The sequence below is a fragment of the Alexandromys fortis genome, unplaced genomic scaffold (assembly GCF_014885135.2).
Source record: "Alexandromys fortis isolate MF-2015 unplaced genomic scaffold, M_Fortis_MF-2015_v1.1 scaffold_118, whole genome shotgun sequence".
NCBI lineage: Eukaryota > Metazoa > Chordata > Mammalia > Rodentia > Cricetidae > Alexandromys > Alexandromys fortis.
Genome location: NW_026068010.1, coordinates 222204 through 237149, shown reverse-complemented (window position 1 = coordinate 237149; position 14946 = coordinate 222204). Strand labels below are relative to the sequence as shown.

The 14946-nt window shown below is 38.8% G+C and overlaps 1 protein-coding gene across 9 annotated transcripts in view; it reads left to right on the top strand.

The window, feature by feature from the left end:
- The window catches only part of Cdk8 (cyclin dependent kinase 8), a 66173-nt gene that overhangs the window by 29551 nt on the left and 21676 nt on the right, over positions 1-14946 (top strand). For 8 of the 9 annotated variants that reach the window (XM_050161874.1, XM_050161880.1, XM_050161875.1 and 5 more), the window contains exons 2-4: positions 1351-1426; positions 7095-7205; positions 9883-10023. In XM_050161874.1, coding sequence (XP_050017831.1) covers positions 1351-1426; positions 7095-7205; positions 9883-10023 — 328 coding nt within the window. The remainder of the gene's footprint in view (positions 1-1350; positions 1427-7094; positions 7206-9882; positions 10024-14946) is intronic. The other variant, XM_050161876.1, reaches the window with a different exon arrangement.

The window sequence follows — 14946 nt, the reverse complement described above, 5'->3', positions numbered from 1 at the left end:
TTTTTTATTTATTTATTTATTATGTATACAATATTCTGTCCATGTGTATGCCTGCAAGCCAGAAGAGGGCACCAGACCCCATTACAGATGGTTGTGAGCTACCATGTGGTTGCTGGGAATTGAACTCGGGACCTTTGGAAGAGCAGGCAGTGCTCTTAAACCTCTGAGCCATCTCTCCAGCCCAATATCTTTCTTATATTATGAAGCCTGTGGAGCTTTTACTATGAAGTATGTTGTAAAATCCACTATTATAAAACAATTTCCCCATGGTGAATACCATCATAATTGAATAATTGAGATTTGTTAGTAATGTTGTAAAGAAAAAAATAATGTAAGTTATTTTTTATTTTATTTTATTTTTTTTGAGACAGCGTTTCTCTGTGTTGCTTTGGAGCCTGTACAGGAACTCACGTTGTAGACCAGGCTGGCCTCAAACTCACAGAGATCCTCCTGGCTCGGCCTCCTGAGTGCTGGGATTAAAGGCGTGCGCCACCACCACTCAGCTGTAAGTTTTAATAATAACTTAAAGATTAAAGCATTAAGTGACCTTAACTGGCTTTGAAAGGGTTGATGCAAGCAGTCCCTCACTATACTCTCCCTGCATTTCCTGTTAAGGTGTGACTTGATACTTAAATAAAAGTCATCGAAGTGAAATCGTGTTTAACTTTTTCTCTTTCTTGACCTTCTTTAGGGTCCTCAGTAATATCCAGGAAAGTAATGGGTATCAGAGTCCCCAATGCTGAGCCATTCCCCATTTAGATGATACTTCTGAGAAGTTTTTGTTTGCGTCTTTGACAGAGTCGATTTACACTTGGCCTGTTGTAGCACTCAAATTGTGTTATAGCAGAGTAGTTATACAATATAGTAGATACTTGAAATTCTGTAATTGGTGGAACCCTGATGTATCCCCAGTTTTTGATATATGATACTTAGAAATAGGTGCTAAGAGAGTATCTCTTGAAGGTACTTGGATGTGACCTAAGTTATGAGAGTATGATTATAATGTGCTTTGTTTTTAAAGTTACAACGTTTTTTTGCATTAGTGATGTATTTTGACTTTTCTGATACTTGGACACGTTAAACTGGCTTTATTTCATAATTAGAAGGAAACTTGTCTCTAGAAATCCAGAGCACGATATCTGAGTTTATCAAGCACACATAACTAGAGTCCCAGACAAGGCTTTGCATTCTGGTGTTAACACCTCCACGAGTAATTGCCTTGACCTACATATCTAAGATGGATTTCCTGTCTGACGTTGGTGTTAAACACATGGTTTGTTTCTGTGTAGTACTTTAAAATGCATGCAAACATAGAGCTACCTGTATATTAAAATGATTTTGTTTTTACAGGAAGGACGATAAAGACTACGCTTTAAAACATATAGAAGGAACTGGAATCTCTATGTCGGCATGCAGAGAGATAGCAGTAAGTGAAGTTTTCGTTATTACCATGTCAGTTGACTTATGAATGTCAGCTGTGCAGATCTCTGTTGTATTTACCATCATATGAGTTGAAAGCTGGTAAATATTTTTCTAGACAAGTATTTACAGAAAAAAATTAAGAAGTAAAGGTGGCATGTAATTCTTGCAATGTATACATTTATTTATTTGTGGTAAAATTAATTTTGGTTGTTGATGTGAATACCCTCCTCCAATAAATATCACTAATTAAACTTACTGTTGTTACTTAGTTCTGGTCAATGACATTTGTTACATCCATCAAGCTAACAGTTTTCTGTGGCTAGGGTGGGATTGATGTCTTCATGAGCACCTGTTAAAATTGAGATTCTGTTGTTTTATTACCACCATGTCCATTTTTCTTTTGGAAGCACAAGCTTTCCATGTGGTAATTAGAATCTCCTTACTTAAAAGGAAGTGTTCTTATATAAATACGGTTAATAATTGTGCATATATTTAAACTAAACATTGCATCCTTGAGATTGACTTGAGGTTTTTCTTCTATAAAACTCTGGCTCTGAGCTATTGAGATGCTCTGTAGATAAAGGTTCTTACTCCCAAGCCATATGATTTAAGTTCAGTTCCCAAACCTGAGTGGTAGAATTAGAGGACCAGCTCCCACTAATTTTTCTCTGACCTTCAAATACACACGCTCAGTGATGCAAACACACGTACAATGACAATAAATTTAAAAAAAAATTTGTGATTCCAAATGCATGTTTCCTGACTCTGTAATCAGACCATACCATGAATCACAGTGTCTGCCTGTGTTATTGTTTTAGTTTTCCTGTCTGTACATAAATGTGGCTTCTGTAATCTAGGAATACTCGTTTAAATAGTCACACTCATTTTACAGTTTCATGTTAATGTATCTTCAAAACCGGCCATTTGTTAACAGAACATTTTAAAGTAGGAAAAATTAAGATACACAAATTTGGGTCTCCATTTTTGAGTATTTTTACACTGCTGGGAAAAGAGACTCATAAATCTTAACAGTACAAATAAGTGAGCCTGGTGTTATGATAGAAATATATGGGGAAAGGAAAGAATGCTTGTTGAGTAGAGAGTTGGCAATGGATCTATCTCCATGGTTTCTTCAGCAATAGGACTTAACCATTTCTCTTGTAGCAGGCTTTCTTTTGGGACCGCCAACCAGTTCCCAAATAAAGACATGGAAACTTATTATGAGTTATGAATGCTCAGCCTTAGTTTAGGCTTGTCCCACTTGTTGCAAGCTGGACCACGTTGGGCTGTCATACGTGAGGTGCCACCTTTTTGGCATGACTTTTGCCAGGCTCCTAGCCATGTGGGTGCGGTTCATACGGTCCAAGGTAGGGGCGTGGGGCTTAGAAAAGTTAGGTAGGAAGAACAGAGATAAAGAAACACAGACACGGGCTGGAGAGATGGCTCAGCGGTTAAGAGCACTGCCTGCTCTTCCAAAGGTCCTGAGTTCAATTCCCAGCAACCACATGGTGGCTCATAACCATCTGTAATGAGGTCTGGTGCCCTCTTCTGGCCTGCAAGATACAGACAGAATATTGTCTACATAACAAACAAATAAACAAACAAACAAACAAACAAACAAACAAACAAATAAATAAATATTTTAAAAAAACACAGACACTTAGGATAGTATTGGGAGGGCAACTCTGTGAATACTGAATGCTGAATTCCTTTTCTGAGTTCTGAGTACACCCACGTTTATTTTTCTTTTTTTTTAAAGATTTATTTATTTATTTTTACAGTGTTCTATCTGCATGTATGCCTGAGGGCCAGAAGAGGGCATCAGATTTCATTAAAGATGGTTGTGAGCCACCATGTGGTTGCTGGGAATTGAACTCAGGACCTCTGGAAGAACAACCAGTGCTCTTAACCTCTGAGCCATCTCTCCAGCCCCCCCACGTTTATTTTTCTATACATTTTTATACCCCAATACAAAAGGGGAAAGAAGGCAAAAGACTGCTTTAACATAATACAGAGAACAACCAGCTCAGTTACTTGTCCCAGTGCTTCACATCAAGTTATTAATTCTTGAGAAAAACATTCTGTTGTTTAAGAAGTGAACCCACCAAGTATCCCGAAGGCAGCTAGTCCTAGGTCAAATTTTCTATATCAAAAGAAGGGGCAGAAGTATTCTTTGGTTAGGGTGGAGAGGATACACCTCTATGGGTCATCTTAATGTCCAAAATACCAAGTAACCACACCCTAGATCAGGGTGTGTAGTCATAGTTGTGTCCACAACTTGGAGCAAGCCACATCTCTGACCTTCAGACAAGGTGGAATGGGCTCACACTTTGAGCCTTCACACCCATTAGCTCTTACAATTTATTTTGACAAGTTTTTCTTCCTCTGCGTTTTGCCTTGGGCCTTTTTTATCTTTCTTTCATTCTGTACATCCCACTCTGTGTCTGGTTGGCTGGCCCCTTTCTCCCTTGTTCTCTTTTTTTTTTCTCTCTCTCTGTCTGTCTCTGTCCCTCTTTCTCTCTCTCTCTCTCTCTCTCTCTCTCTCTCTCTCTCTCTCTGCCCACTTAACCCTCTACTGCCTAGCCTTTGGCTGTTCAGCTTTTTAGTTAGACCAGTCAGGCACCTTAGACAGGCAAAGCTACACAGTAAGTGTAAAATTTAATGTGAAGCTTTTCTGGATATGTTGCTATTTATTTGATTGCTATTTTTTTTGTGTGTTGAGAGAGAAAGACTGTTTTAGAGGTACATACTCAAATACTTATTGGCGAAATAGTATAATATCTGGAATTTAATTCAAAATAAGTCAAGAGGTGGAGAGAAGAATGAACTTGAATGTGGATAAAATGACTCTGAGTGGCAGGCTTAATAAAAGGTAAGGAAGGAAAAGAATTCCATCTTTGTTTTACTGCCTTCTATTAAACCCTTCAGTTCCTCCCCGACTCCCCCCTTTTAGCAACTTGCTCACATTCAGTCTGGTTCTTTTTTGTTGTTGTTGTGTTTTGTTTGTTTGGGGTTTTCTGTGGTTTGTTTTTGTCATTGTTATTGTTGTTTGCTTTGTTTTTTCAAAACAGTTTCTCTGTGTAGTGCTGGTTATTCTGAAACTCACTCTGTAGACTAGGCTGGCCTCGAACTCACAGAGATCTGCCTGCCTCTGCCTTCTAAGTGCTGGAAAGACATGCACCACCATCTCCCGGCTCAGTTTGATTCTTTAGTAATATTTATTACAAATAAAAACCTTAGGATTTCTGTTACTCACTTTGAACTATTGCCATCCCTTTAGGGGGTAGCCTGTGACACATATCAACAGCATGGCCTAGGAGAGAATTTTGAGATTCTTCGAAAGCTCTCATTTTTTTGTGAGCTGTTTGCTACATTCATTTCCAGAATTCCTGTGGGCTGGAATCCCTTTAACTTAGTGTACTGGCTAACTGTACAGCAGGTATCAGTTGCCTACCACCAGTATATGCAAGAGTATCTGATAGATGGGGTGAGTCCATATTTAGACGGCTTTCACAATGCACTTGCACATCAACCTCAGCATTTCTGTTTTTTTTTAATCAGTTTTTAAGAGTTTGGTTGAAGAAAGATTTTCAAATTAATTAAAAAAAATAATTTGGAATAATTAAGGTTCAGTTTAATTATTAACATGATTAAGGTATACATTTAAAACCTGGTTATGCTTTTAGAAATTGTTAGAATACAGTGTCAAGGTTGTGGAGATGGTTTAGCTGGCAAAGTACTTACCTTGCAATCACAAAGACCTTTATTTATTTTTTAGCATCCAAGTAGAAATGCCTGCCATGGTCATATCAGGGCATGTTTTGTAATCCCAGTGCCCAGGAAATAAAGGCGGGAGGCACCCTGGGCTTGTTGGCTGTCCAGTGTACTGTAATTGGAGAGCTCCAAGCAGTGGAAGACTGTGTCTCAAAGGAGGTGGGCAGCATGTCTGAGGAAGACACCAGAGGTTGTCCTCTGGGCTGTACACACATCCATGCACACACACACATACACACACACACAAATCCATAATTTTTTAAGAAAAAAAAACACTGTCATTTTGAAAATATTACAAGTTTTCTTACCTAGTTTCTTCCTCTTCACTTTGAGACATTTTGGCATTGTATGTTTCTAAATATTACTATTTTTTATACTTTACCAGTTTAAATTAAATATAACTGCAGTAAATCAGGTTTATAGTGAATGATATATTCAAAGCAGGCAAATATTCAGAAAACTTAAAAGTTTTTAGTCCCTGGGATCCACCTGTCTCCACTGACCAGCTCTGGGAATACAGGCATGTACTGCCATGTCTGACTTAATAAATACATTATTGATGATGATGTTTTTAACTTAGGATGGGTTTATCAGAATGTAAATCTATTGTAAGCTGAGGAATGTCTCTCTATATAATGGTATGCTTTCACCTATAAAAGAGGGAGGGGAAACTGCTACATGCTACAACAAGGATAAACCTTGAAGATAATACTGAGTGAATGAGCCAGACAAAAAGGATAAGTGTGAAGCTGGTGGGTAAAGTGCTTTCAAGGTACTGAGTTTAATCCCTAGGATCTACCAAAAAAAAGTAGGTGTGGTGGTATATGCCAGTGCTTGTAATCCCAGTGCAGAGGAGGTGGGGATGAACTGGCCAAACCCAGGCCAGTGAGAGATCCTATCTCAAAAATAAATAGATGGATGCATGAATAGATGGATGACTAAATAAATGGGTTGGGGAGATGGCTCATTGGTTAAGCACTTGCTGTTCTAGAGGATAAAACTGGTCACCAGCACCCACATCAGGTGGCTCACAACCGTTTATTATAACTTCAACTTTTGGGGATCTGGCTCCCGATTTTCATCTGCGTGGGCCCTGCACATGTAGCAGACACACAGATACACCTAAAAATCAATTAATCACATGGATGGCATTTCAAAAGTGATACCCAAAGTTGTCCTTCCTCCTGCCAGCTCCTCAGTACCAATAGTACAGGTACACTTGTCAACACAAATAAGAAAGACAAGGTGTTATGAGAACCTACCAACACTAGGTGTTTGCCATAGAAACCCTTAGGGACAGGTACTAGAGTTTACCTAGAACTGGGTCATTGACAGATACAGCATTTCTGCTTGGAATGTTGAAAACATTTTATAGTAGTGATGGTTTATTCAACAGCATTGAATAATGCCACCAATCTCTGGACTTAAACATGGCTAAAATTGTAATTTTGATAAAAAGTTAAAATTACCAGTCAAGCAACAAATGACAGATTTACTGTTACCCCTTTTCAGTATCTTTTTCCCTGCAGGTTTTTCTGTCACATCACACTATGTGGGTATTGACTGTATGCTTAATATCAGTAAGCATTGGTTTTGTGTTGCCTTTAAATTGTAACTGGGATGGGGGATGGGTGAGGTCTGAGATGGAGCTCTGCTTTGTTGCTCAGGCTGGCTGTGGACTCCTGGGCTTCAGGTGGTCTTTCTGCTTCAGAATTTATCTTTGTAAACCTTCGTTCAGTTCGTAGCAGCAAGGTAGAAATGCCTACCACGGCGGTAGCAGGGAATGCTCATAATCCTTGAATAGATATGTGCTACCACACCTAATTTGGTGTGAATCTTTTTTTTAAAGCTATTAAAGGTTTGTGTTAAATTTTGAATGAATCTCCTTTCTTTTGTAGTTACTTCGAGAGCTTAAGCACCCAAACGTCATCTCTCTTCAGAAGGTGTTTCTGTCTCATGCTGATCGGAAAGTATGGCTTCTCTTTGACTATGCTGAACATGACCTCTGGGTAAGGTGGACTGCTGGTAGCCAGGACTGTGTTCAGTCAGCTTCCACTGCACTAGAAATCTCCTCACTGGAAGCTTTTGCTTTGTTCAGTGGGTCAAGTTGCCTTACTAAGATGCAAGGAAACGGAAGGGTTTCAGATGTGGGGTGGGTGTTTGCATGCGTTTAATGAGATATCTTAGAGGCTGAACTCACATCTAAACTTGAAATTCACTCGTGTTTCAGTTTTATATTTACCTTATACATATAGCCTGAAGGGAATTTCATACAGTGTTTATAACAATTTTGAATGTGAAACAGTGTTTCATGGTGTGGAATCATGTTAGCTCTCACAAAGTTCTGGATGTTGAAGCATTTTGAGTCTTCAGACTAGGGAGACTTCTTTTTGATCGTGGCGTATTGGCCTTTGTAACAGACAGTAAAGTAAGAGGAATGTGACTGAACATTGCAGAGCATTGTTTTCTAATTACAGAGTTGATTTTAAAAGGTGAGCTTGTTTACTATAAGGTTTTGAAAGAACTTATTTTCTTTTATTCTGTAATGTAAAGGACTTTAAAATGAAGCAGTACTTGTTGGGTAAGCATGCTATAAAAGGATAAACGGGTCTGGTTACTGTCCCTGCCCCTGTACTGTGACACTGGGAAAGTCTCCTAATAGTCCCGGAGCTGTTACAAGCTGTATAAGCTAAGTGTGGAACACTTACTAATCATTTAATGTATTCCATTTTCATTGGCAATAATATGCTGTACTGCTGATGAGAGCCACACTACAAAACAAGATTTGTGCAGAAGTGGGTTGCAGCATCTCTTGTGGATTTGTTTCTTAAGTTTGTGTGGCCTATGGCCTTTTTACATATTTAGACCCAAATTGTGTATTGCAGATTTCTCAAATGGGGATTACAGTTTACCAGTTTAGTCAAATCCATAAAAGACTCATACTGTATTGATAAGAATGTAAATGCATCTTACCTTAAATACACAAAATAAAAACATTTCCTATCACCCATGTTCATGCATCCAACCTTAATTAAAGTTAGTGAGTCACACACATAGTATAGGACATGAAAGCAGAGGGGACGTCTAAGGATATATATGGTAGTTATTTATTGTTATTTAGTGTGATGTAACAAATATTTTATATATGTTATATTGCATACAATTTGATATATATAAGTAATTCATAATTGCCTTTTTCATTTTACTAATACTTATGAAGGCAAATGAATATTTTAATAAAAACAGGATCGTTCATTTCCCTAAAACTTTACTCTTCCCCCTACTTTAATTGGAATATAATATGTGGATTGACTGGCATAAGGTAGCAAAAGTTATAATTAAGAGTTGTTTTGAAAATCATTTAGGCATTGGTGAGATTTATAGCCTGTTTACTGTGTATTTGATTTTTTTAGCCTTGGAATGTGAAGAATATGAGGCAAGAGATTCCCATGCTATAGGATTTCATTTATTTATTGTTTTTAAAATGTTAGTTTTTTTTTTTTTTTTTAATCACTGTAGTATTTGGCATGTGACCTGAAGAAATACACTTTCAATTCTCTTACCTTCGCTACTTGGTTTTTATTCTGGGAAACTTGAAGCTTTTAAGTTCTTTAATGTACTCTACTTAAACCTATTTTTATTACATTTGGAGAGTCAGCGGATTTTCTTCTTACTGGCTCAAACTTGATAGCACATTTTAAGATAGGTGATACATATTCTAAATTATTAAGTAATGCCTGAGGTAAAAAACTGAGAAGAAAGTTAAGGTAGCCTGGTGCTGTTATTTAAATATAGACAGGCATGTACTAACCAGTGAGTTTCTGTTCTCACTGCAAATGGCTCTGCTACATTTCCCCCTTTGGAAATACAGCTCTTTGGCTCACAGCTTACTAGTTATTCCTTCTGTCTGTTATTCTGATAACATCAGGTAGAAGACCAGATGTTAGCCTGCAGTGTTAAGCATCACACTTCTACTCTTTTTTTCTTTAACCACAAGAATCAGCTTAATGATGAAGAACCCCTGTGCAGTATGTGCTAGACATGAGTGTGCAGTGGTTAGCATGCAGAGCTAACCCTGAAATTTACAGGTGTTGTATAGAAAATAGAGAAGCTCATCGCGAGCTTGAAACATTGGAGAGGAAGAAACCTTTTCATGTACATTTATTTGCGAAGTGTTTTAATTGATGAAAAGTTCTCTCTAATTGTCTAGTCACGTGTACAGAGAAAGCTTTGCAGGGTGGCAGGCTTTTTCCTCATCTGGATCCTTTATGTTTCTAAGTATATTTAGCTTTAACTGGCTGTGTACTTGTTACCATTGTTTTAGTTTCTATATGTTGGGTGTGTTTTACTGAAATCCCCATTTCATATCGTGTGAGTGTCAGAAATTGTGCTGTTCCATCTGTCAGAATTTTGTCTTTCCCTTTTTTATTGAATCTTTACAGAATAAAAATGGTTTTGTTCATGAAAATTCCTGCTAGATAAACAGGCCCATAGTGCCCCCAGTATAATCATCTTTAGTTATATTTTAAAGTGTAGAGCACCCTAGTTCCTGACGTCTTCGTTTCCTGAGATGCCATCACTAGCTTTAAAAATGGAGCTGACCATTTTTGTTGTCAGTGTCTTGGGTGATCTTGGCATTGCCTTTTCTTACTCGTAAAGCTTTTTGTGGTATTTTCTTTCTTTCAGCATATAATTAAGTTTCACAGAGCTTCAAAAGCCAACAAGAAGCCAGTTCAGTTACCTCGGGGAATGGTGAAGTCACTGTTGTACCAGATCCTGGATGGGATTCATTATCTTCATGCCAACTGGGTGTTGCACAGGGATTTGGTGAGTCACAGTTGGGTTCAACTAGGAAATATGTTTATAGTGGGCACTTTCCCCATTGTCTGTAGAAAATCTTGCCATAGGTAAGTAGGCGGGCAGCTCTTGGGGCTTGGTGGTGTGTGAGCATGCAGTAGTCTTGTCCTTGTGCTGTTTATAGGACACACTTACAGGAGGTGGTCATCAGCTATGTCCTCTATTGCTTTCTTCACTGTTAGCTTAGACAGTGCTGCTTAGTGGACTTAGTTCTGGCCCTTTCCACTAGACTAGCTGGTTAGTGAATCCGAGCCCTGAGAAGCCCAGACACCCACTGTCTCCACTATTTGTAGAGTTACAGCCATACTTGGCTGTTGAATGAGTGCCGGGAGTCCAGGGCCTCACGCATGTGCAGCATGGACTTTACCTATTGAGCTGTTTTCTCAGCCCTTGTTTGCTTAAAAAAAAAAAAAACTAAAGTATTATTATTCATTAATTCATTAAGTCTCCATAGGTTTAAATTACTTGGATTGCTTTCTTGTTATATAAGTAAATGTGGGGTTTTGTTTTTTAGTTCTTTTCTTTGTAAAGGTATTAACTTAAGTCAGCTTTAGAGCAGCGCTCTTGTTTTAATGCGCAGTGCAGGAATTTTGTCTCTCACCACATGTGTACATAAGAACAAATTCACAGACTGAAATGGAGCCACAGGGCCACTGTGCTGTGGTTCTTTCAGTCTCTAGTCTTGCATGAGTGATTCCAGTGAGCTGCTTTCCTGGAGCCTGAGGTAGTCCTGTCAAGAGCGTTGAGCATGAGTCATTTTGTCCTGGCCTTCACACCACAGTGCTTTCAGGACCAGTAGCAAAGAAGTTTGCTTGAGTCCTTTTCTTTATGCAAACTCCCTTCCTAATGGAATTGAAATATTGTACGTAGACACAGTGGGTTTTAGGACAAAAATAGATAAATCTTTCAGTTTTTTATGACGTTAAAGATAAATCTCAATAACAGACTTCTGTTTTCTCTGTCTGCTTTGTACTACCAGCTTTCTTCGTGACTTGTAAAAGAATGAAAATTCCAGTGAAAGGACATTTTCCTCATAAAACCAATTAAGCTAGAATAGCTCTACATTTTGCTTAGTTTTGTTTGTTCTTTTTAGTAATTCACATAAAAATAGATGTTTATTCAGGAAATTCTGAGTGGCTTTCCTAAGTTTGTCACTTGACTGCTTGAGTAGAATGAATTAAAAACAGTAACAAAGTAGCTAGAGGTCCAGTTTCCCCTCTCTTTTGGTGAAGCTCTTATACAGTGTAGAAATACTCTCCGTGACGTGGGCTAGTGAAGAATAGGTTCTTTTAGAAGGCTCTGGTAAAACCATCTCAAGCATAAATGGTTTGGGAGACCAGAGCACCTTAACAGAAGGCAACAAAAAGATCTATTGTCTGTAGATCCTGTCCAAATAATAATGACGAATACCAAAGATTAATGGTGTTGTCATTGCGTGCTAGCAATGCTGAGCAGTCTTCTGTAGCCCTCTACAGTGAGGCGCTGTGCTCCACTCCATTATCCTTCTATATACAGCACTACCTGACTAGTATACAGAATGTTCTTCATATGGCAGCACCTCCTCTTGTGACTTCCTTCCTTAAAATGAGATGTCCCTGATGTTCTCTGCTGGGTGTATCAGTGCTCTTTTTAAAAAAATAAATTTTATTTATTTTGCATCCCAACTGCAGTTTCCCCTCCCTCCTCTCCTCCTAGTCCCTCCCTACCACTGCTCTTCTGCTTCCTTCCCCCAATCCACTCCTCCTCCATATCTGTTCAGAGAAGGGCAGGCCTCCCATGGATGTCAACAAAACATGGCATATCAAGTTGCAGTAAGACTAAGCACCTCCCCTTATATTCAGGCTGACCAAGGCAACCCAGTATGAGGTAGGGTTCTAAAAAACAACAAGAGTCAGAGACAGTTCCTGTTCCCACTGTTCAGTGTCACACAAGAAGGTCAAGATAAACCACTGTAACATGTGCTGAGGACCTAGGTTGGTCCCATGCAGGCTCCCTGGTTGTTGTGGAGGAATTGCTGTGTTGTGGTGACTCCACATTTAACTGTGGGAGGAACTGCTGCTCTTTTCGACAGCAGTTAAATCATTTTACATTCCCACCAGAAGAACAAAAGGGCTAAACGTCCTTACTGATATCTGCATGAAAAGTTCTCATGAACTCCTCCTCACAGTCAAAAGTCATGTGGAACGCCTTCTATGGATAACCAGATAATAGGAGAGAAACATGGAAGTAACTTATCCCAACTTCTTGAGCTAGAACCTCTAGGGATTTGTTTGTATAGAAAGATTAACACTTCAGCTTGGCTGGGCCACAGTGCCCAGGTTTTTGGTTTGAGTCAAACATTATTCTAGATATCTCTGTGAACTACAGACCTGAAACCAATTCTGGGAGGTAGCAGACCTTTCAGAAGGGTAGGCCTGGTGGTGGAACCCTTGTCATGGCTCACTAGAAACTCACTCTTGATGGGCGTGGGAGCCTAGCCTCACCGCTTCCTCTTCTACTTCCTGGCAAAGGTTTTATTCCATCTCTCATTCCCCATCATCGTCACCTAACCAACCAAAGGCCCAAAGCAATAAGGTCTGTCTACTATGAACTGAGAGATCCAAAATACATCTTTTCTTTTTGTAAGTTAATCATGTCAAGTATTTTATTACAGTGCTGCAAAGCCAGTGCCCTCCTTCCTGTGAGAAGGTATCTAATCAAATAACGGCTCTCATAGAAAGACTGACTGCGAGCAACAAAGAATGCACCAGCAGGGGCTTGCATGTCCAACTTAATTCTACATCTTCCTGGATCTCTACCTTGTAGTCTATCCTGCAGATTCAGAATAACTAGGCCTCTAAAATGCACAAACCAGTTTCCCAAAATAAACTGCTTTCTATGTCTCTATGCCCACACCCTGTGTGTTCTGCTGCTCTGGAAAAGCCTAACATGAACAGGAGCAGCAGAGACAGAATTGTAACTGCTACAAACATTCTCACTGCCTAGAAGCAGGGAAAGGATGAGAGGGAGCCACCAGCACAGGGAGAGGCAAGGTGTAAGACATGTACCTTTGCTTTAATGACTAGCTAGGTAGACAGTTTCCTTCTCTAAGTATCTGTGATCAATTGTGAAGAACACTTTGATATCTAGATCAGTATTTTCCATGAACTTAACATTGATATTGAAAATGCATAGTGAGCTGCATTCTGTCCTTTGTAATGTTTTCTCAGAATTAGAGCTGCAAACTGTGAGTGTGTATGTGTACATGGACCTTTACAGGAGAGGTGGCTGCTCGACAGCTTAGAGGCCACTGTCCTAACACGGTGTTAGAATCTTCTATCGAAAATGCTTATTTTAAATGATGTCTTAAAGATTTTCTTGAAGTAGACTTGAAGATGATGTTGAATGACTTTTGAAGCTGATGAAATATAGAGGATTGTTTGAGTTAGGCATGTTTTCTCCATTTTCCATATGACCTATGGGAATACATTGTTATATTTTAAGTTAGGTGACTGCTCCTATTTTTTGAACAAAGTAGATGGCAGTAATGTTTCCAAAAACAGGACCAGTATGTGTGTGTTTCTTAGGCTTCTTGTTACTAGACAGGATAATTTTCCAGGACTCAGCTTACCTGATATATATAAACTGTATGTTACCTGCTGAGATACATGGTGGGCTTCCAGGCTTTTTTCTTTTGACTTTTAGGCTTCTCACATTACAAAAGAGAAATACCGTATTTATAGATAGACAAAACACCATAAAATAGTTTTTCTGAATAGGATTTAAAATTTTTCTGAATTATCCTGTTAAAGCATATAAAAACGGTCTTAATTGTGCTACTTAAAAAGCATAAAAAGTAGACCACCCAGTCTAACTTTTTAGCAATTGTTATACCTTAGATTTTTGTTATAGTCCAGATTTCTAAAGACTTATAAAAGAAAACCTGATTTCCAAAGATACTTTGTAGTTTTTTAAAGTTTTCTCAGGTCAGGGTAAAGTGCCTGTCTTAAGGCATGAGGATCAGAGCTTCATCCCCCAGCACTCAAATACAGAAGCCAGGACTGTGGTGCATACCTGTAATCTCAGCCCTAGGGAAGTGGAGATGGGTGGGTCACTAGGTTTCTAGTCTACTTAGTGAGTTCTGGCCAATGAGAGATCCTGTCTTTAAAAACAAGGAGGACAGCACCCAAACCTTGTTACTATTTCTGAATCTATTTTAAAGCTCAGAGCCACAGAAATCTTTGATAATGTTTTTTCCAGTTTGTCCATGGGAAATAATCAAATAGAGGGCAAAGGTGAGTGAGTGTTCCCATAGAAGCAAGCTTGTGAAGCTAGCCATATTGCAAAATTGCTGATTTTTCCCTAAACTCGTGTAAATTTTTGTAAATGTTGTTTGAGTCAACACACAAGGGTTTTTTTTTGTATGTTTGTTTATTTTTGAGTTAATAACCGAAAGTATGTTGGGTACAATTAGATGCAAAATCAGCGTCACTTAGTGGACTACTGAAGGTACTGAAAGGATGCGTATTGCTGTCTGGCCTTCCTCCCCCCCCAGTGTATGTACTGGGCTTTGTTTTCCCTTTGCACAGTGATCATGCTGCTCCTGCATCAGCTCTGGTTTTAACTCATGTGTAACTGAATGGGCTTTTATGTGTCAGTGTGTGTGTGGGGGGGGGGGGATGACGACAGGACATGCGTGTGTGTGCTCTGCCTATTTTAAGTTCTAAGCTCATAGTTTTTAATTTTCAGTCTTTCTAAATTATAGATAAGCTTGTAATTTCAATCAATACCATTTAGCATGCATATTTAACAAAAATAAGGGATATGGAAAACAGACTAGTTTGTCTTGACTCTGCCTAAATATCTCTTCATAGAAGCAGATAATTTGAAATAAAAACCATTTATTTGCTTGTC